This window comes from Amphiura filiformis, chromosome 4 (assembly GCF_039555335.1).
Source record: "Amphiura filiformis chromosome 4, Afil_fr2py, whole genome shotgun sequence".
NCBI lineage: Eukaryota > Metazoa > Echinodermata > Ophiuroidea > Amphilepidida > Amphiuridae > Amphiura > Amphiura filiformis.
This window is the reverse complement of record NC_092631.1, coordinates 70,190,361-70,213,945: the sequence shown is the minus strand read 5'-3', so window position 1 is coordinate 70,213,945 and position 23,585 is coordinate 70,190,361. Positions and strand designations below refer to the sequence as shown.

At 34.7% G+C, this 23,585-nt stretch overlaps 1 protein-coding gene across 3 annotated transcripts in view; it reads left to right on the top strand.

The window, feature by feature from the left end:
* LOC140151325 (uncharacterized) overlaps positions 1–23,287 on the top strand; it is an 84,146-nt gene extending 60,859 nt beyond the window's left edge. For all 3 annotated transcript variants that reach the window (XM_072173629.1, XM_072173628.1, XM_072173627.1), the window contains 13 exons: positions 562–675; positions 1,067–1,180; positions 1,833–2,192; positions 3,170–3,409; positions 5,671–5,799; positions 6,556–6,669; positions 8,538–8,657; positions 10,865–10,975; positions 12,072–12,185; positions 13,063–13,191; positions 15,639–15,764; positions 16,183–16,296; positions 16,697–23,287. In XM_072173629.1, the coding sequence (XP_072029730.1) occupies positions 562–675; positions 1,067–1,180; positions 1,833–2,192; positions 3,170–3,409; positions 5,671–5,799; positions 6,556–6,669; positions 8,538–8,657; positions 10,865–10,975; positions 12,072–12,185; positions 13,063–13,191; positions 15,639–15,764; positions 16,183–16,296; positions 16,697–16,842 (1,931 nt within the window). In that variant the 3' untranslated portion in view covers positions 16,843–23,287. The remainder of the gene's footprint in view (positions 1–561; positions 676–1,066; positions 1,181–1,832; positions 2,193–3,169; positions 3,410–5,670; positions 5,800–6,555; positions 6,670–8,537; positions 8,658–10,864; positions 10,976–12,071; positions 12,186–13,062; positions 13,192–15,638; positions 15,765–16,182; positions 16,297–16,696) is intronic.
* Positions 23,288–23,585: the final 298 nt, after the last annotated feature.

Here is a 23,585-nt window from a genome sequence, read left to right as displayed (position 1 = left end):
AAGAATCTGATGTACCCCCATCCCATTTGCGCTATACTAAAATCAAGAGGCGATATACAGAGTGAGAGTGAGCACTGGTTTTCAATTATTAAACTAAGAGGCACTATCCTTCTCGTAACCTGAACTCTTGACCTCATGCTCATTTCAGCACCAAATGACCTTTAACCCCACTATTATAATCTGTGAAGTTTCTAGTATTGTAATGTTATTAGTATTTTTTTTTCTGTATACCTTCAAGGCAGTCACATAAAATCTACATTTACAACAGAAATGCATTAAAGCCTCCCCACTTTTAGCTTTCATTTTCTGATCATTTTTTATAGCTGCCAATATAGATCAGATGTAGTTGAATAAAGGGAATCTTATTTTTAATATAATGAATTTTTAGTTAATTTCAAAAAATATTGCAGATTTTAATACAAAGTAACCTCAGAGCATGACCATGTAATGATAGCACATAGACATAAATATTCATGATTTTATTATAATTTATTTATAGATGTAAATGAATATGCATACCATAATACATTTTATGATCTTATTTCCATAATTTATTCACAGATGTAAATGAATGTGCTAGCACCCCTTGTCAGAATGGAGGTACATGTGTCGATGAACTAAATGGGTACACATGTACATGTGAACCTGGGTATACCGGCAATGACTGTAATCTAGGTAAGTGTAAGCTTCCTTCTAAGTGCAAAGTTTGTACAAAATTTTTGAGAACCTCTCTTTTTCCTTCCAAATGATTTTACCAATCACATACTGACTTTGGCAGTGTATATCACATTTCTGATCTATGATCATTAGGTGACACCCTCTGAATGAAAAAAATGATAAATTAAACTCTTTTTTTGTTTTTGTAATAACAGCTTGGGTGTGACAGACTCCATTGTAACAAATAAAATTGAAAGAAATATTTTCATAATTGAGCTCCTCAAAGTCGTCACATTTGACAAACATGCCAATGTGATACTTTGTTGGACTCTCACAACAATATTTTGTGAAATGTTTGAGTAACCTTACATCAAGTATTGAATCGTGTATATTTTTTGTTTGTTTCCAGACATCAATGAGTGTGTTACCAATCCCTGTCGTAATGGAGGCACCTGCACTGATAGAATCAATGGGTTCTTATGTAGCTGTCCTATTGGATGGGAAGGAGATACATGTGATCAACGTAAGTATTAACAACTAGCTAATCCACCCAGGATTTGAACCTGTGGTGCAACGATAACCAGTGTAATATGTTTGAACAGGTACAATCAGAAAAGGAAGATCAGACAGTATTATAATGTTAAAAGTCATGAATTCTTTCTTGTAATTATTCACCTTTTCAACAAAAAGAAAATAATAATTTGATTTTGAAATAGTTTAAAGATCACCTCATTTTATAAATAACATCTCCCAGTTGCCTGCCATTTCCTGGGAGGGAACTGGTGCTGTGTGTTGAAAGCTATGTTACTGAATGATTCAGAATTAAATATAGTGCATTGCCGGTGACTTTTAGCAAATAAATATGTATGATATGTTGTGCATGGATTAAATACACCATTTCTTCCAGTAAGCTTACAACAATGCAAACAGACTTGTAGAAGCTATTTCATTTGCCATCGTAGTGTGATGTCATAAATTGATCATTGCCGGGTCAACTGGTTCGCGCCATCTGTGTTCGGAACCACAATCAAAATGATCACAACATATAGTCAGTGGGTTGCTAACAAGTGTGCAATCCAAGCATGAGTCAGTAGCTAAGGTATGGCGTATTCACTACGACAACAAATGACCTGACCAAAGTAACCTTTGTCTTCTAACCTTTCACCTTTGTACAGGTGGTGAATGCATTGCCAATTTCACCATTTCTGCTAATGGACTACAAACTATCAAGTCTCCTAACTTCCCCGGAGACTATCTCAACAATGTCAAGTGCAGATGGTTAATCTTCGCTGAGCCTGGCAAATTCATCGAGATCAGATTCACCAATATGATCACTGAGTTGAACTATGATTTTGTTGAGGTTGGTAATGGGATGGACTGGAATGATGCAACAACACGCGTAATGCGCACAAGTGGCAATGTAATACCAGTGGATTTTACTACAACTACCAATGTAGCATGGGTGAAGTTTTCTTCAGATAGAACCAAGACGGCTCCTGGATTTGGCATGGAACTTGCAGAAAGGAGTACTCCAGGTAGGGGACACATTTCCTGCTTATGATCATTTGCTTGAAGAAGATGTACTTGTAAATGAAGTGTTTTTGCTGGATAGGAGCTATCTATCAGTGTAACATGAATTTATTCCCAGTCTGGACCATGTCCATCTGTTGCCTCCAATTTCACTGGCTACCATAGAAATAGTTCAGAATTTGCCGTTGCAGACAGTGAGTTTTCCCATCCATCTAATTGATTGCATAAGTCTGGTAACGCTACAATATGCATGTACCGTAACCACCCGGGTATAAACATTTTGGGAACAAGGGTGCACTCAGGTATAAGCCCAGTACTAAATTTTGGCCAAGTTCTTAAATCAAATCAATGCTTTGCTCTCATATATATTTAAGAACAAATATAAAAAGATATCAGTAGATAATTAACATTCCACACTTTTAATTTTAAGAAATTAACATAGAGGATAGAAATTACTTGTACATTGGGCATATACAAATGGGGGTGATTGTTCTTATTTTTAATTTCAAGCACTAGCCCTTCCCCGGTTATAAGCCCACCCCCATTTTTGAAGTGAAATCTGCCATCTAGGGGGTGGGCTTATACCCGAGTGGTTACGGGAATAACTGTGAGATAAGGTAGGGTGGCATGATGGCGCAGCGGTCTAAGCCTCGTAATCGCAAGGTTGTGGGTTCAAATCCCCACAATGTCAGTGCATTGTGCACTTAGGCAAGGCTCCTCACTTCTATTGTCTCTCCCCACCCCAGGTGTACAAATGGGAACCATCTTTATTCAATATCGGGAAGGTAACAGATTTGCTGTGGAGGTGGTGTAACAATCTCCCTGTAGCTGTAGCGTCATTATATTTAGGAGTCTGGCTCAAGTCGCTTCAAAAGAGAGATGAGCACTCGGGCCTGTGAATACCAGTTCGTCCCCTGTACCTTGTTTAACTGTGAGATGAGCACCCTCATTTATGCTCCTTTTTTGTTTTCTTTATTCTCAGATACATTCAATGAATGTGTCAGTCAACCGTGTTTGAATGGTGGTACATGTATTAATGGGGTCATCAAATATGGCTGCACATGTCCTCGTTACTATTCAGGCAATAACTGTGAGATCAAACTAGCTGAGAATTTCTGCACAGCAAAACCATGCCCCTTGGAGGCTGAGTGTGTTAGTGGAGAGAGCATGCATTTCTGTATCTGTCCACCAGGTTTTGAACATGAAGACTGCTACTTGCAACGTAAGTGTCATATAAAGTACTGTAAAAGCAGTAGTTTTTAAACTACTCGTGTTTGTTTTTTACATTGACCTATACATAAAAGAATAAATTGGGGTATTTATATTTTCACAGTTAGCTGTGTGGAGGGTAAAAATGAATGTTCTCCAAAAATGTCCACTTTTACAGCATTGTGAAGTTTTCGAGTGAATAGTGCATTTTAACAAAATAGCCACAATGCACTTTATCCAGACAACGAACAAATGATTTTTTGTAGGACCTGAGAGCACATCAGACACACCAAATTGCATTCTGAATACAAAGAATGTCCTTCTACTGTCTGTTCAATTAGCTTAGATTCTTGAATTTTTAAGATATTTGAAAAAATAAAAAATTGTGGTCAAAGTCATCAATGAAAAGTGTTAGCACAGCCTTAGACCTAACGTGATTTATACTTTTCAAATTCTAAAGTTCAATTTAAAACCCCATTTCTTTTCAATTTAGGTCTTTTCCCGCGATATTTTTATAAAAAGCCGTAGAACGTCGGGTACCATAAACTTTTTTGAATCAATCCATTTAGAGCAATGGGGACGAATGTCACAATGCGCAGAGATAGTATTTATTCGACCATCCGCATCAGGAAGTATTGTCCAGTAAAATATTTGCCAGTATACCTAATTTGTGTTGAAACACTACTGTTGAAACATTACGTTATTATTTATGAACTAAGGTTTTCTAAAATAGGCCCAGCTTATATAAATACATTCCTTGCGTATTTATTTATTTATTTATTTATTTATTTATTTATTTAAGATATATTCATAGTTAGACTGCATTTTGAATAGAGTGCCCAATCCCAAGAAGAGGCGTGAAACTCAGAGTAACGACTTCTATTCTAGAAGGTCTAAACTTTGAATATTTATTTATTTATTTATTTATTTATTTATTTATTTATTTATTTATTTATTTATTTATTTATTTATTTATTTATTTATTTATTTATTGTGCGAATGGGAAGGTGTAGGCCTATAGGCCTATTATAAAACTACACATTTATTTTCAATTTGTTATTTCGTTTTGTTTGTTGAATACAAACTGAAAAAACAGTAAAACAAAAGAACTTTTGTACAAGAAAATATTACTTAAAAAAATCAGGTTACAGATAACAATTCTTGTAAAATCACTGTATCTGAAAATGTCAAGCAATGCTGATATTCTTGGGAAGGAATGGTGGTATTAAACAAAACTCAATTTACATTGTAAACCAGTTGAAATAAGAACGAAATCAATAATTTTAATGTTATTGTTTAGGAAAAAAATAATGCTCAGAATAATGTTATGCATAAAACGTAATCGCGCCATATAATTTCGTGTAACAAAAACCGGTGGACCATCATCACCTATAGAACCTATCCAAGAACCGGAACGGTATACAATTGAAATGGCAGGACAGATTGGTGGACAGATTGTTTTTGCTAAATTGGATAGGGTCTATGCCCTAAGTTGAGAATGGACCGTCCCACTCGATTTGTAAAAGGTCGCGAACCCTTTTGGTGGACCCAAGTAACTGCCTAAAATGAGGCAAAATTGAAAAGAAATGCGGTTTTAAATTGAACTTTGGAATTTGAAAAGTATAAATCACGTTAGGTCTAAGGCTGTGCTAATACTTTTCTTTGATGACTTTGGCCACAATTTTTTATTTTTTCAAATATCTTAAAAATTCAAGAATCTAAGCTAATTGAACAGACAGTAATATCACATAATTGAGATTTTTTGAAATTCGCGATATAAAACAAATTTTGTGGCAAATTATTAAAAATTAAGCCCTTATAAAAGGATTAAATACAAGTAAAAAATAAGAACCAACACGATCAAGTTCACAGATGCAGGAAAGGAGACAAAAATCTAAAGATTGCAACTCAAATGTGTTGATTTTACAAAGCAGACAAGGAATTTATGACATAAGAAACAAGGTAAAAAGAGAATGGATGACCAGCCATGCCCTCAGTAGCACTCAGAAAGTATTAGAGTACTAACATAATTCAAATACAAGAAAAAGGGAGTCATTAACCGTCATAATGACAAGACCAAAATTATTAGTAACATGACCAAAAATATCTTAATAAAATCAAGGGCATTAATGTATACAAAGAATTCATGGTTACATTTATGTTTACCACTATGTATGAATATACATCATTATACATTAAAGGTTATTTTAAATAATAGTAATTTAAAGAAATCTTGACTACAGTCTAATATTTCTAATAAATTTGTATTTGTAGCATCAATTGAAGACACAGCATGTAACAGCGCCCCCTGTGGAAATGGAGCCACATGTATACCAAATGTACCACTTGATACCTATGAATGTGCTTGTACAGCAGGTTGGGTTGGACAAAACTGTAACATAGGTAAAGTTATTAAGTCTTGCTGAATCATTTGAATATTTTAATTTCATTAATCATGATGATGTAATCAAGAGAAGTGAGAATGTTTTTCATTGTATGTCATTCAGTCTTTCTTGCTCATTTTAATGAAATATGCTGAAAATTCAGCTGAAATTGATTAATTCCTATGATATGATCATGCTTATATGACAGGAAATAATACAATTCAAAATAAAGATGCTGAATACATTTATTTTACTTATTCAGTGTTCAATTAAAATTGTCAATTGTTGGCCATATCCCAAATGTCTCATTACAAAATGTACACTTGATAATATTTTGTCAATCTTCTAATTTCTGACTGTGTTTATCACAAGCCCCATACTGCTGGCTAGTATAGGTGCACGGCAAACAAAGAACATCAACTCAGCACACAGAATGTTTCAAAACTACCAACTTGCAACTTTACGCTAATTTTGTGGTAGCAGGTCACATATCATGGAGGATGTGTGCTTACATTGTGTAGCAATAAATCAGTTCATTGACAATTATAGGAATCTTTTTAGCAATAAACTTCATTATTTCAATTTGTTTATTGTAAAAAAATAGATTATTTACAAGTATTGTTTTAGCATCTTTTATGTGCGGTAGAACAACAAGGCAGAGGGTCAAGTATGATACCATGATTATATGCATATGATGACCTGCACCTGCTTTAATATGCATGGTATTTGTTGTAAAAGTAGAAATAATTTTGATAGTTTTGTTTTCCCTCTTCAGATTATAATGAATGTGTTAGCAACCCTTGTGCAAATGGAGGCACCTGCATCAATAAAAGAGCAGAGTTTGAATGTGCTTGCACCAGTAGCTGGGCAGGAACATTGTGTGATATAGGTAAGAGGTCAAGGGTCAGGGGTCACAGGTAATAAATTGTTACAATGTATAATGAGGAGGATTCAAGGCTGCAATGTGTCATGCCCGTATCATACTAACAGTTGCAGTGGTCGAGAGATAAATCCCTGTTGATCAAACATTGGTAGTGCATTTGTAACACTGTCAGTGATTCAGGCATTGCTAGTTGACTGGAGTTCAACTGGTAGTGATTTGAAGCTGGCCCACCTTTGTATAAAAGCCAGATAGGTATCATCCATGTTAAAGAATAGCATGTGACTGGAACATTTCCCTAATAATGAGAAATGCCCTTCCTGAACTTTCTGTTTCCAACCTACACTGAACTTAAAGCAGGTGGTAAACCGCTATCTTAGCAACAACCCATTAGCACTACCTAGTAGTAGATAACTGCTCTTAATATTAGCATTGATTAGCCTTCACATAAGAAAACAATCTTACTATAAATAGGCTAATGTTGTATGTAAAAGGCTCCGTCAGTTTCGATCCAAATGTCGCCAAATTCATACGGGAGATCAAGGAATATACGGGAAATTGCCTCGACTTTATTTGGTTGAAATCGGTCAAGAATTGGCTGCAATAACAGTGAAAATATGGGTAAAACAGGGTTTTTGTTATGAAAAACTGCAGCTGGCATACAGCGCGTCAGCATCGCGTGCGTAATGCGCACTACGCCAATGCGCGCGTAAACGGCGCAGAGCCTAGCGACTTGCGAGCCAGAGACCAGTGGACATGATAATAAAGAAGGAAAAATAGAAAATAAAGGACAAAAAGGTACATGGACGGGTCAAGGGATTATGATAACGGATGAACACGTCCGCATGTACACGCTATGAGAGGACGTAATAAATACGGGGGAAAATGTGTATTGTATAAACAACATGAAGCGGTATAAAGAAAAATGAAATTAAAATGACAAAAGAGATACGAGTAATAGGCCAACGGTAGATGGAAATGGAAAATCACAAGCTAAGCAGCAAATTATTTTTTAAATGGGAACAAAATAGCCCCATGTAGAAGAAACTGAAAAGAAAGGAAAGAGGGAAATGTAAGAAGAGACAGATTTATATAAATAAAATGTACCTTTTCAATGATTCTACCTGTTCAGTAAATTCTTCCTGTTATAGTGAACGCTCACATTTACTCATCTAGCGGGGACCCGCGCAAAGCGCGGGTATCCCGCTAGTGTATATAATTATATAATATGAAGCACAACTGGTAGTGCGTTACATGTCATACCCGTGTGTGTGGAGAGACCAGAGCAGGTTTTAATTGAATTATATGAGTTATGTAGTTTATTGTATTGCAATGCCAACAAACATGATAAAAATGATTATACTAAATCATTGGTTTCCAAATGGCATCAACATGTTTATTTTGGTACTTTGGCACCCAAAAATCATCGAAAAAGCTTCAAGAATATACCGCACTCATGTGATATATTCTTGTATCACACTCAAAGCAATCTGATATTATACCATAAAAACTCAATAGTTAGCATATGTGCTTACTATCGAGCACTTTTGACAACATGAAATTGTACCAAAGTTTGCCACTTTACCAACTGAGCTAATGGGGTTGAGACCCACATTTGCAGGTTTACTTGTTCGTATACATGTATAACTTTGTGTATCGATGATTTGCTCAAAACCCTTAACTCTTTTGTGGACGGGGCTCTTCATGTTTGCATGTTTTAAAAGCGCTCAATAGTAAACACATATGCTAATTATTTACTTTTTATGGTATAAGTAATGCAGTGTAAAAACCCAAGACTTCCCTGTAGCACACTATCTTGTATTTCTTTGCTCCCCCATTTAATTAATTGTATAATTTTGTTTCATTTTGTTTTTCAGAGGTAATATTTGACCCATGTGATGCAAACCCTTGCCAGAATGGCGGTCTCTGTGTATTTACTCGGGGTCAATTTGTCTGCAACTGTGGTAACGCATGGGAAGGCGCCTATTGTGAAATAAGTAAGAAAAATGTTGAAGAAAGTTGGTAAAATTGTTGTTACAAATGTTGTTAACCCTATTCTATTACCCCCATGCATTATGCATAATATGCATGTAAAAAATATTTACACAAATAAGGTCTTATCTTATGAACAGTTTTGATAATTTATCACTTCTCTATCAACAAAAAAAACCACCTTTTTTCCTAATATAACTACCATTTACACATCATAAAATGGTTAAAAATTTGGAAAGTTGCATGTTTTAACCATTTTTAGACCAAATTTTGCCCTAAAAATAGCCCAAAAATGTCCATAAACATTTTAGATATAGTGCAAATTAACTTTTTTTATTATATGTAAAAACATGACAGTGTATTTAAAATTGCATGAAATATATGAAAATGCCACATTGATGTACTCATACACAGACGATGGTGGACTACATTATTCAATGTGGCAACAGCCAAAAGCGTAAACAAAACAGACAATATGACGGCAACACTGCCTGCACGATGGACGCAATTATTTTTTCCCGGAGCCAAGATCCGTTTTTAGCCGGGTGGCCCATTACAGAAAAAAAAAAAAATGCACAAAATATATTTCCCAGTGCAATATACACATTTTCAAATGAAAATAAATAATTTTAAATTCAAAGAAAAAAGAAGAAGAAAAATTTTTAATCATCGCCGGGGATGAGAATCGATCTCGGGACCCTTTGCGTGGGAGGCGAGATCCCTAACCACTACACCACGTAAACTCATTGATACACATAGTGAAAAGTTTCAGTATATATCGTAACATATCGTGCGTTATTCATACAAAAAAATCAAAAAACAGTATTACAATGAGGTTCACTGGCGAACCTCAACGGATTTAGACTGATAAAATAGTGCTTAATAACATACGTACAGTTTTGGAATAATTTGAGACATTTTTGTGTTTACGTGTAAAACCAATGACAACGTCAAAATTGAGCCAATCTTGGCCGGCCCCCTGCTCATACACTTCAAAAATGTAAATCAAAATATTTTTTCATCATATTTGCCTATGAGCTCATTAATTATTCATGAGCTAATTTGCATAATATTTACATAATTAATTATTAAACTTGTTTATCTAAAAGCTTAAAGTCTAAGCTTGCCAATGGTATGCCACTTATTGGTTTTTACCCAACTGATAACACTGCAACGCAGATATGATACCTCCACACAGCCACTCAAATATACCACTTTTGTGGGGGTAATAGAATAGGGTTAACCAGTAAATATAAACAAGCAGGCTCAAAGCTTGTAATGACTTACAATATTATTCATGTGATTGATATTTCAAACATGCTTGACAAATCCTGAATTAGTACTCAATGCTTAAGCTTAAGCTTTCACTGTCTGTGCTGACAGCTTGATCACAAGTACTCTATCTGTTCCACTGCATTTCCCATGAAACCTATTCCTGATTTTTCTCAGAAGGAAGTGACAATCAAGAGATTGATCAATCAAGTGATTGATATTTTGTATTTGCTTCTCATCAATTTGTCGTCTGCTTCACTGTCTTATCTCTAAAGGCTGCCTTTTGTGATTTTTTTATTATTGTCATCTAATTGTAAACATAACTTAATATATTAATTTTTAAGGTGTCACAATAATACAACTCGTGTCCATTCATGAAAGAGAGAAGCATTCTCAAATATCAAATAAAATTCTTAAACACTTAAGAAAGTTCCTGCAATCTTATTGGTTCTTAGTCGTGTGATACGACACAATATCACACACTTTAGTGTGTGGGTGTTGACGCGATACTCATACACCAATCGGAGGTGCATAGCAAGAACAGGACTGTGGACTGATCGATTGTAAGCCTTAGGTAATTCCTTGTAAAATGTAGGATTTAATTTGATTAAAATTTGCTATACTTAATTTGAATTGAAGTGTTTAAGAATGAGAATAAAGGTATTGTTTTTAGCCCCTGTCGTGCATCTATCGTCTCATATAACATGCAACATCATTATTTGTGGCGTAAAAAAATGATGTCGCCCATGTTAAATGAGTCAATAGAATGCGCGACAGCAGCTAAAAACAATACCTTTATTCTGTAAATATAAAATGCAATAATGAAAATATAAGGCACCCAAGGCAGCCTTTTAAGATATGACAGTATGTGATGCAGGCAACAAATTTAACCACTCTCTTAATTAATCTGTTCAATGACATTCTCACCTTGATGTTTCAGATGTCAATGAATGCACTGAAAGTGCTTGCTTGAATGGCTACCAGTGTACCGATGGTATTGGGGATTTTGACTGTGGTTGCGATCCACTCATGGGAAAAAATTGCAGAGGAAGTAAGTACAATCAACCATGTCTTAACTAGAAATTGAGGTTTGCCTACTGCAATTTATAAATTGATTTGCTTTGGAATTCAATGGATCATTCAACAGCTCTGATTGTAATTTAACATCAGCTAACAGCATTTATATTGCCTCTCAAAAATGGCAGATGGACAGATGACTAACTAAAATTGACAATAAACGTCATTAAACTAACAATTGTTTAGAAGAGTGCCTTAAGGTGGTACTACACCCCAATTTTGTGACTAGTTTTGCATTTTTCTCAAAAAATAACTACACACTGGTAATAAAAGTTATGTATATTATAGGGGCAAGAAATCAAATTACTTCATTGAAATTTCAGTGATTCAAGACAAGTGGTTCATTATATATGTTAAGAAATGAGGTACATTCTAGCGATACCTCTTTTTTTAATCATAAGTAACGTACCGCTTGTTTTGAGTCACTGAAATTCCAGTGTAGTAACTGGATTCCTTGCCCCTATAATATACTTTTGTTACCAGCGTGTTATTATTTACTGAGAAAATGCAAAAATAGTCACAAATTTATCAAGGGGTGTAGTACCACCTTAATCAAAACAAAAGATTCAAAGCATTGACTTATTAAATAAAAATGGAGAATAACTACCTGAAAATGAAATAAAATACACATTAGCCTTTATGAAAGAGGTGATCATTTGGGCTATGCTAGAAATTAATGGTATTACCATAAAGCAGACATGTCAATTTATACCATAAAAATTGGGAAATCCCAGACCGTAATTTTATTCCAAAATTGGGAATTACCAGTTTGAAAAAAATGCTTGAAAATATGAAATTTCCAGTGCCCTTAAAGAAGATGGTGATTTTTTCCCTGAAATTTTCGGAATTCCCAGGCCAATTTCTACTAAAGAAATGGGGAAATCCCAAACCTTCTTTAGGGGGTTCACCTAGTGATGACTTCTTTGGGGAATTCATGCAGCTGTAAAAAAGTGCAGTTTTTAGGAATCTCTTACCACCTTTAGAAGGGTGTCATTAATTTCTGCAATAACCCATTTTTTGTTTTTGTATGATGTATTAATGGTCTTTATTTTGATTGTGTCCACACCTAGGAGATGGTTGCTTTAGTTTTCCATGTCAGAATGGTGGTACATGCTATGAATCAGCTAATGGTGACTTTACTTGTTTGTGTCCAGAAGGCTGGAAATCAAAAACATGTACAGAAGGTAAGCAAGTATTTTATTACTCCATAACAGGGAATTTTGGGGAAAGATTATATTTGCCCTGCAGATATATGACCCAATTCCACTGAAAAAACCCTGAAACTGGAGAGTGAAACCTGTAAAAAACATGTGAATTGGCCTAAAAAACATGGGCTGACAATAGATAAAAAAAATGAAAACCCTAAAAAGTGGATTCTGAGTGGAATGGACATGCTCAGATTGGTCACCATGAACCCATGCTTTTTTAAGATTTCTGAGGTAATTTTGACAATGATCACCTACATCTTTTTGCACCCTGGCAATGAATAGGCTGGGCACATTGTTTTTGTTAACGATGTTACAGATTGTTGAGTGGAACAAGAAAGTCCATGTGAGCAAGGTAGTTGGATTTTGAAACTATGCTCTGAGCACTACCTGCCAATCTAATATTGCCTCTGATGGGTCAATTATGTGATATCTTAATTCGCTTTAATCACCAATCAGAATGGAGCTATGGAAATAATTCACCCCAATTTTTTTGTGTGGTGAAATTATTTTAACAATGTTGCTGATTGGTCCAATTGATTATGAAATTTAACATTCACTAACAGATGGAGCCTTGGTGGGCTACAGACATTTAACAGGCCACTGCAAAAGATCTGTTTTAAGAAGTATAAGATATTAAATATGTACAACTTGTTGCTCAAGAAATTAGACAACTTACGCGGAATGTTGTTGTTTATCCATTGATTGATTTGTCAAATTTTTCTCTCAACAAGTAGCAGGCAGTTCTTAACACACCACTGTAAATTAGACAAATTACAAGATATTGACATGTGGTTAATATTTTGTCATTTTTGGTTCGTCAATTCAATGAATATCTTTTGTTTTGTTTTTACAGAGGATGACCCAAATGTACAGTGTCAAGTTGGTGAGGATGATTGCCAGAATGGTGGGTCATGTTTCAAGGATTCAGGTCGAATCATATGTAAATGTCCAGATGGTTTCCTGGGTGCCAAGTGTCAGCAAGGTAAGAGGAGAGGGAGGCAGAAAGATTAGTGTGTGAAGCGCAGGTGGGTCATTCTTCGGTAAGGTGCACAATTGCAGTCCCTCCACTTTCAGGAGTCATAACTAAAATACAAAACATGATTTCGAATTTTATTTTTTGCAGTTGTTTAGTATTGACGTTCCTTTTATATCTCAAAATATCAAAATATTAAAAGAAGTTCTTATTTTCGAGAAAATTGCTTATACAGGGTGTCACAACCCAAAAAAACCCCATGTCCCGATTGGGGTCATCGAAATTTTTGATGCTGATATCTTTTAGTGGATAACTTCAGCATCGTAAAAAACACCGGGAATGACAAGTTATTTATTGTATGTTGTAGAAAAAGTTATTGTAACACATCTTTCATAGCCAGGAGTAAAAATAATTTCACCCTATATGTCTAAAATTTCCTGTCCCTATGTTCTGCGCCATCTACCGTCACGAAAATTTAGAAGCGCCTGGAGAAAAATACAAATTTTGTAAGGTCATTTATTTGACCTAGAGAGCACAAGTCAATATGCAGTAAATTCATTTAGACATTTTTTTCTCTTTTTGGCACAATAAATTCATCAAAACTATAACCATTTCTTCACTCATACGGGTGGGTACCTTTATTAATCATCATCTCCTAACGCTTCTGATACCTAAAATGTTCGCATTATTTATTTTACTTTTTTCAAAATTACAACAGTTGTACGTTTATTTCTATTCACCTCCTTTATTGACCATGTGTATGTTATAGTTGTACCACTAGGGTCATAAGTTTGTTAATTTAAGTAATATACCATCACGTCATATCCGTCACAATTTTTGACGGATATGACGCTTGGGGTGATTTTCACTATGAGAGAATCATTTCCGTCACGTGACGGAGATGATACAGCAGAATTTCCATTCCTTTACATCATCTCCGCACTCTACAGATAATGCCCTGCTTTGACCTTAAAACTGGTCAAATGGAAATGTAATGATATGTTGCATAATCTTGGTTATACTCCCTTCCTCTGTAGGTAAAAAACAAATGTTCAATGTGTGACACATTTTTGGTATCAGTTGAACTTCGTTGCAATTGTGACGGAGATGACGACCGTGATGGAGATGACATTAGCTGCAGAAAAAGCCAAAAAATTACATCAAGCTGCTAATAAAGATTGAGCCAAACACTTTTTTACTACACTGGAGACATGTCTCTTTCTTAATCTGTAAAAGAATTAACAGAAAAATCATTTTGAAATGTCTATTTTCCAAACCTTCAAAAGTGCACCTTAGCGAAGAATGACCCAGGTATGGTGTGGGAAATTATAATGCATGAAATTGTGTTTGAAATAAGGACAAAATGGAGGGTGTCCAATGGACAACTTAACCTAGCTTCATGATCTTTTTGGTTGTCTTTAACATTTGAATTGCAATTTTCGCCATAAATGTGTTACTTTTTGTGTGATTTGTTTTGTCTAGATTATGAATTGAACATGTCAGTGATATAGTATCTATAAGTAAATGACAAAGTCAATACTGCAATTTTACTTTAGGCTGAGTAGCGACCATTTAAACAATCATTGGGAGGGCCATTGAGAGCCATTACAGGCCTAGAGAGCATCATGAATACACAGAGTCCTTTTTTGCCCACAGAATTTGTGATTCTGATGGGGGACATGACTACAAAAAATCTATTTCCACACTCATTTTTTGGGTTCACAAATTCTTAGTGCTACAGCCATATGGAAATTTGCTCATTTCTTTTAATGTGTTGTTTTACTTGCTTTTTTTTTTACCTACTTCCTTGGGGCACAGGGTACGCCCCTGCTTCCCACCACTTAACAGCAGGACTGATCATTGGTACAACTAGTTATGCACTACATATGTGTACATCCATATCAAAATGATGCACTTGTCGGCTGCTACATGTGTCTCATTTCACACAATAGCTATAGGATAAAATCCAGACTCATCTCAAGGGAAGATCACTTCAAATGATTCCCAAGTCACATGGTTAAGGAATGTTCTCTGTAATTCCTTAACCATGTGACTTGGTAATGATTTGAAGTGACCTCCACTTGAGATGAGTCTGGTATTTGTTTCTAACTATTACGTGAAATGAGACACATGTAGCAGCCGACAAGTGCATCGTTTTGATATGGATGTACACATATGTGAATGAGATGCCAATATTTCATTTCAATCAGTTCTTCTGCATTCATTATTTTGACACCATTAAAATAATCATATCTCGTGAAAATGTTGATGCAATTATCAGTTTTGTGTAGCTTATGAACAACAAAACATACAGAGCTATAGATGCAATATTTGAACAAGTTTAGTCCAAAGATGCCCATATCTATTTCATAATACTTTTCTTTATCATATATTTATTGAGTTTCTCAGGTCATTTCTAACTGTTGATTTGCTTTGTTCAAATTTCTTTTGCTCAGAATTTGACCCATGTGATAACACCACTAACTTGTGCCAGAATGGAAAATGCAAGAAGAATGCCAACAAACCATTACGATATGACTGTGTATGCGATCCTGGATATGATGGAACTTACTGTCATCAAGGTGAGTGTAACAAACCATTGGGTTTTGGGCAAGTGGAAGAGAAAGAAGGAAGGAATAAAGAGAGGAAACAAGCAAAGTAGTTGTTTGCTCTGGGTGGCATTCAAACCCGAAACCCCTCGCATTATAAGTCTAGATCGGCGACACTTAGCCACGGGTCTTTCGCTAGCCGGGCCAACGAAAGCTTGCCTATATATCACTTAGGGTGATTTGGTCATCACATCATGTGAGGTGCACGGAGGCGCAGTGCATATATCATGTAGTATTTTGCAGTACTCTGACGTGTTAGGGTTAAGATACCAGACAAAAAAGAAATCTATGTTCTTCTAAAACCTTTTAAGAAGATATATTGTCAATGTTTTAACAAAATTTATATTAGTCTTTACAGTAACCTTCATGTATTTGACCTTTGCCCTTTCAGATGTTAATGAGTGTGCTAGTAATCCATGTCAGAATGGCGGTACATGTAAAAACATGAATAACTACTATGAGTGTGTCTGCAGAGACAAGTATTTTGGCAAGGATTGCTCCATAAGTAAGTATATTTTATTAATATTGGAAACTCTTTGCAAATATATAAGGAACAAGGAAGTTTAAAAGTCTAGGGGTGTGATTCTTCAGGAGTTTCCCTGATTTCAGGGATTTTTTATGGCCAAAATTTACACAATCTTTATTGATTTCAGCCCATTTGGGGGGTATTTTAGCCCAATTTCAGGATGATTTTCAGGATTTTCTACTACTTTCAGGATATTTCACAAGCTTTGAATCACACCACTGTAAAACTGTTAATTTAAAGTGAAATAGTTCTAAATCTATCAAATGTAATCTTGCCAAAGTGAACCAGATAAACCAGTGTTATCGTTAATAACATCCTGTGTGTACTATACCTTCATCACTAATCCCCCACTAATAATATTCTTCAATTCTCTTTGCAGAAGAGACTCCGCCACCCACAGCAGCTCCACAGTTACTCATAGAATGGGAATGGATCATAATACTCTCCATATTAGCTGTTGCAGCTCTGGTATTCTTAGTCATAATCATTGCATGTGGATGTATGTGGCAGAGAGGGAAAAAGTGAGGCAACTGATTTTGTAGCAGAGACTGGATATGTGTTTTTTTACAAATATTGGCTAGACTTCTGAAGTAGCTGTAGGCATGGTAACAACTACTCATCTTAATCTTTTTATACATATTGACTCTTTATACAGACAGGTCAGCTTAATTGCTACCAAAAGAAAGCTCATGCATGCATAATTTAGAAATGGGAGTGGAATAAAGTGATGCAAAACATTTGTACTATTATAATATCATGAAAAGTAACTCATAAGGCTGCGATCACAAAGAAGTATACTGTATACGGTATTCGCTATACGCTATTCGATCAGGCCAGTATAGGTCAGTTTGCCAATTCTAAAACTGAATCTTTGTCTAATCAAATACTTGTAACTTTACTTTTTGAGGTCACATTGCATTCAATGAGGTGTCATAATGTGCAGAATTAGATAGTGCATCTATTGAAAAAATAAATTTACCCACATATGGTTTAGTTTTAAAATTAGGACGGTATACGCTGCACTAAAATCGAACTCGCACGATTCCCACTATACTATACTATACGCAGGTATACAGCCTTTTCGAATAGTGCCCTCTTATGTGACCCGGTAGTATGAAATTATGTTGTTCGATTTCAGCTATACGCGTGCACCTGCAAAACGTGCACCGTATAGCCGAATAGTATACTTCTATGTGATCGCAGCCTAAAGTAAGCACATAAGATATGGCACCAGCTACTTTAATAATAAGTGTGTACTGTTAGAGAGCAATCAAAGATGATTATCACCACAATACTACAATGCGCCAGGCTTTTGCAAAACACCCCAAAATTGGTTCCTGATGCATGCCAGTTCCCATTGAACATGTGCACGAAGGAGGGCTTTACAGCAGCAATATCACTGGAGCTCTTAGGTTTTGAATAGTATTTATGAGTAACAGGGGGTCTCATGTACTCATTGCAAGTATTCATAAATTAAGAACTTGTGAAGTAAGATAAAATAGGGTTTTGAAATTTGAAATGAAAAATGGGAACAGTAAATTTTTGACCTGGAGATCAACCTAGCTTCTCTTAAGATGTTCACTGATGCATGTGGACGATGACCTTCAACACATTACTTCCGGAAGGCTATTGTAGCATAACAAAAGCATCCTATTAGACGCACAAATCTATAGAATGTGAATTTGGGTATTTGCACATGAAAGAATCTATTATAATCCATCCTTTCCTGGTCTGGCTGCAAAATGTGTTCAGCACATGGTGTATTCTGGGATGCTGTGAAAATCTTCTTTGAATAGCAATAAAAGAAACTTGACATCAGCAAAACAGAAAGCAATAAACTTTTTGTATTGTGAATAGTCTGCCCAAAATGTGTTATTGCCTCTCAAAATGAATATTTGAATTAATCATAATGAGGTATTTTATAATGTTGAATATTTTGTAAATAATTGTAAATAAAAGTTTTATAGCAAAATAAAGATAAAAAAAATGAGAAAAATAAGGATGAGACTGCACTGTTTCCAATGAACAATACTAGCAAAGCTGGTGAAGTGTTTTATAATCATGCCTGAACAAAAAAAAAAAGTGAGCAATTACTTAGGCTCATGAATCGTTTCAGAAGCAAGAATTGTCTAAAATTGTCAAACAATATTGTATATGAATGTTGGAGAAGGGAGTCTTTTAGGTTAAGTTTATTTTCATCTTTTCAGGGATTTTGGTGAGCAGTAATGCAACACCATCATATCCTCTTCATTCAGCATCACATATGATCACCTGATGGGTGGTTAGGTGACCACAAGCTACATTGCTGCTCAACAAACACTCTGAAAAGGCAACGTTTAGAAAATGACAGTCAAAATGGCAGTGCCCAATATGAGTATACATGCTGCTAAGTTTTTTGTTATGCTTGTATGATGATGATCAGTACCAGATTGTCCAGATAACAATAAATTGCCGCTATATAAACCAGTAAAGTGTATTACACATCCACGAAAAAGGGTCAGATTTTGAGCATACAGTGGCGTCAGTGTTTTTGCCAATTAGGGATCCGTTTTCTGTCATATCGACATTGAGGGTCTGTTTTTTGCCACCAATGATTCAAAAACTCATATTACTTCATTTAGAGGGATTGTCACACAATTTAGGTTATTTAAAAATGCTATCCACTTACACCATTTAGGGGAGAAAATTTGCTTCCATCAATTTCCATTATTTGAGTGACCCCACAGTGGAAAAGGTACACATGTCAATGTTGAATGTAAAAACTTAACTAAATTTGGCTAAAAAACGAGTCATGTACTTACCATATTAGGCTGACAAATATTATGTAGATATGATATAGTGTTCATAAGCTGTGTATATTTGTGAGAGTATATGTATATCTTAGTATAATTTTGTTAACATGTTGTAGTGATGAGACTTAGGTTAGCAACTAATCTTCTGACAACCTGAAATATATCATGTTCATTCCATTTTTTCTTTAAAAACTGTCCAAAAATGTCAATGTTTGAATTAAGTGTAAAAATATAAATGCATACTCTATTCAAATATGATAATTTTTATTTCAAAAATATTCCTATTACGTGTAGTACGAGTAGAGTATGCATTATTATGTTTGTAAGTAAATGTGCAGTAGTAATTTTACATGGATTGAATGAAAAACAGTGGTTTTATAAAAATAACATATCATTTGATTTGAAATAAATACTTTGATCAGCTCCAAATTGACAGGAATAAACCTTTTCCCAATTCCAAGTATGCCTGCTTAAAACTTTGACATCCGGTTTATTGAGGAGAGAGAAATGATCCCATCTCTGCCATGACAGTGTGAATGCACTGTGACTTTTCTAGAATTTTACTTGCATGCCTCAATTAAGGTTAATTTATTAACACACCTCATGTTGGCAAGACATCAACATCAAACAATCTGCAAAACACATGTATAAATCATTTGCTTACGAAGTGCAGAGTTAAGCGCTGTTGATGTACTGTGCGAGTTCCATACTGGTATATCTCCCATGCTTATTATCCACAATGCACTCTGTTCTGAGATTGATTGGAACTGCAAAAGGGCTTATTGCTGTTGTTATTATGCCTGTTAATGCTCTGCATGCTAGCCATAGGCTTCAATACAAAAAAGTTTTGAGATATTTTCCCAAAATATCAAGAGCTATCACAAGAACCACTGAACCAATACTAGGCTTGTTTGTACTCATTTTAATGCAATTTTCATGCCGATTCCAAATATGGTCATGAAAATGTACAATTCTGATATTTTTGAATTTTTAAAGAATTTGAAACTTGTCGTCTGCAGTCGACACCAGCGTGGAGAGGGTTAAAGTTGAGGGGTCATTTCAAATTTTTAGGCCATTTTTATTTGTCTCTGGCATGAAATTAGATTTTTGTTGGTACCTGGCGTTTGATGCAGCACTGTATTAAATGGGTGGTTTGGTTGTAACATTAGTTGTGAAAGAACATTATTTTGTATTGACCATAATGGAGAGGAATTTGTTAATTCTTATTTGTAAATTCTTAATCTTTATAGTGTTAATGTCCTGTTGTTGATTCTAAAACATTTGAGTGACTAGAATATTACTATATTTTATTTTTATTTCAGGAATATGTTTTCAGTTTTAAAAACAAGAAGATAAATTCCATACTTTCTTTTAGTTGTTGTTTATTGATATTTCAAATGTTTGATTTCAACTCGTAAGTTGATTTTCTACTTAATTATTTGAGTTCTGACTTACATAAGATTTTCTACTTAAATATTTATAATATGTCATGTGTAAATATATTTTTAATCAGTTAAAAATTTTGGGCTATTCCAGTTGAAAGCTACACCCACTATTAAAGACCTGGTGTTAATCTTCCACATAGTGGTGTTGATTTCAAATGGGGTTACCTGAATGAAGGACTCCATTTGAAATCTACACCCCCTGTGTGTGAGATTAAGGTTATGTCTTATATAAGGGGTGTATGGATTTTATCTGAAATAGCCCAATAAAGTAACAAGATGTGCTGTAATATAAGAAATAGATGACTATAATCTGATTGGATGTTGATTACTGGTAGGTATATCCCAGCTCATGCTTGTTGTTTTGTCTTCAAATAGTAGATTTCAATTTTGTTTTTATTTTCTTAAATCAGATTAAAATGACTTGAATGAAAAAGTTAACATGTAGTTTTATACAAAAGCTTGACTTAATCCTTGAGATTTTGAAACCAAGTTTGATCCTATCACATCCACTGGCATGATTCTGATTATCTAATAATGCTGAATAGATCTTCTTGTCTCAGTGCCTGGGAGGGTTGGTCAGACTACTTCTGTTAAAGCTGCTCATTTGTAAAATATGTATAGAGGTCCTGCATGTGACATAGTTACCTTGAAACTTGATTTCCTGTTTCCTGTCTCCCACACACGTTATGAAATTTCGCCCGCGTTTCTGAACCAAGAATCTGAAAAAAATTCATTATTTGGTAAAATTATACATAATTTTTTTTCTAAATAGTGTTCTTTAAAGTGAAAACAGGTGTCAAAATCATTTCAGAAGCAGGGAATAAACAATTCAATCTTTGGTGATCCCCTATTCAAGTGTCTTGTTTGCGTACAAGCCCTTACAACTTTTTGTGAGAAATAGAAATTGCCAAAATAATGAATAATGGAAAAAGTTGGCTCATTATGAGCTAGAAAAAAAGTGATGGGAAACAGGAAAGTTTCAAGGGCCTAATCATGACCAGTGCTCAACTCTGCTCAACAGAAGCATACCAGTATCTCTAACATAAACACCATTTTATTCCACAGAATATTACGGGATAGGATGCTAGTTTGAACTCGTGTGATAAAAGCATGCAGGGCCTCTATACTTCAATTTCAAAGCTGATCTTGTGCATTTTTGTATTGAAATCGGATACCTTATTTAACTGAAAAGCTCATATTTGTTGTGTATTTTTGATATAACCATTATTTGCCTTTGTGCTAGTGCCTTGAAATATTAAAGCAATAGTGTGGTGCCTTTGGTAATGTCACTATTTACACATCATGTGCATGAAATATTGTGACATGTAATACTAAAATATAGCCTATGCTATTCAGCTCATAATTGGTGAATATTTATAATTTTTTGTTGCTGCGCGCATCAAAAACATTCCGGTTTACAGTTGTGTAAATTCACAAAAGCGTCCATCAGGCATGTAATATGCAAAGTGGACTTTACATGGGAGTTTACAGAAGTGCTGCATTCAACTATGATTAGTGTTGTCTATTATGAGCTGAATGACGAATAGAAAAATAGACCAGATATTGGTCTTAGTAACAATGTTTCATCAATACTACCAGTCACAGTATGTGTCCCAGATCTAGATATTGTTTATCTAGATTGACATGGATCAAATATGTTGCATTGACAACACTGGTATTTCTATAGCATGTATTACAGTGTGAACTTTGTAAAATTTGAAAATAGTGTCCTTTGAAACTTAAATGAAAGTGCCTAAATAATACACAGCAATATAATTCAGTCAGGTAGTCTTTTTACTTACACCATATTATTTGCCATCCTTTTGTATAGTAGAATCAATTACTTCCATCCTTAAGTGTATCAAAAAGCAATAATAAAATGTAGGGATATAGTTTCTTATTTTAATATTTGAGCCTGGAAAGGTTCTTGTCATCAAGGTTAGAGGGAAGTAGATTTGTTCCCGGGGGGAGTGGATTGGGTAGATATGTGTGCGGTTGGGACTCCGAAAACTTACCACAAAAACATACCAAATTTGGTGAAAAAGTCCTAAATATATATACTTCATGATTATTCTTTTCAAATTATTTCTTTACTCAATTCTGGAAACATTTGTGGAAATTTTACCCAAAAAAAAACCCCAACCAAAGAACCCAAAGTTTCCCTAAAAAGCCTAAAATGCACCCAAACCTGCACATCTCTGTACCCACCATTCCACAAAGGGATTTGTTGACTTAGCCGTTGAAATGTGACCAGATTCAGAGAAGTGCCTTTTTACAACAAAGGAAAAACTTGAATTTTGTGCTAAACTGGACATTTCAAAATAAAAGCAATAAATACCTCCCAAAAGTGTGATTACTTTTAAATAGTAATATTTCAAAAAGGGAATAATTATGTGATAGATTTAGAATCAAATACTAGGTTGTAATATTAGATGATTTCTGAAAGATAGTGAATGATGTCAAGTAATTCATTAATAGTGTATTATGTCACCTCAAATAGCACTGTTACCAACTGCCAATTTCGCAGTTAATATAAGAAGTAATTGAAATATTTTAATGAATTCTTCAGCATTGGGTACGAATGTTGTGTGTATAATTATCTTAAATTGAAAGGTAGGCCTATGTTTTAAAATATTATACACAGAAAATAGTGGACTCGTTGTCCAGTATTTCCTTGTTATAATTTTGCAACAAGAATTTTATATGATTAAAAATTGTTATGAAATCAATTGACTTTTGTGTGTATGTGTTTTTTCTACAAAGTTTGTTTATTCCTGCTTTTGCCTGGGTTACTCATTCAGTGGATGTGTTAAAGTATCCTCTGTTCTTCCATGAGACCCAGGGGATAGTTAGTGTTTCAAAAGGAATTTTTAATCTGTACTGTGGAAAGAAAAAGGAGTAGAATTAGTCCGGTGGCAGAACAAGGTACATTGGTTTTGCTAGGTTTTTTTTTGTTGAATTTTTTCTATTGGTCGTACAAAATAGGATTCTTTGTTGATTTTTGTTCTATTGGTGGTACAAAATAGGATTC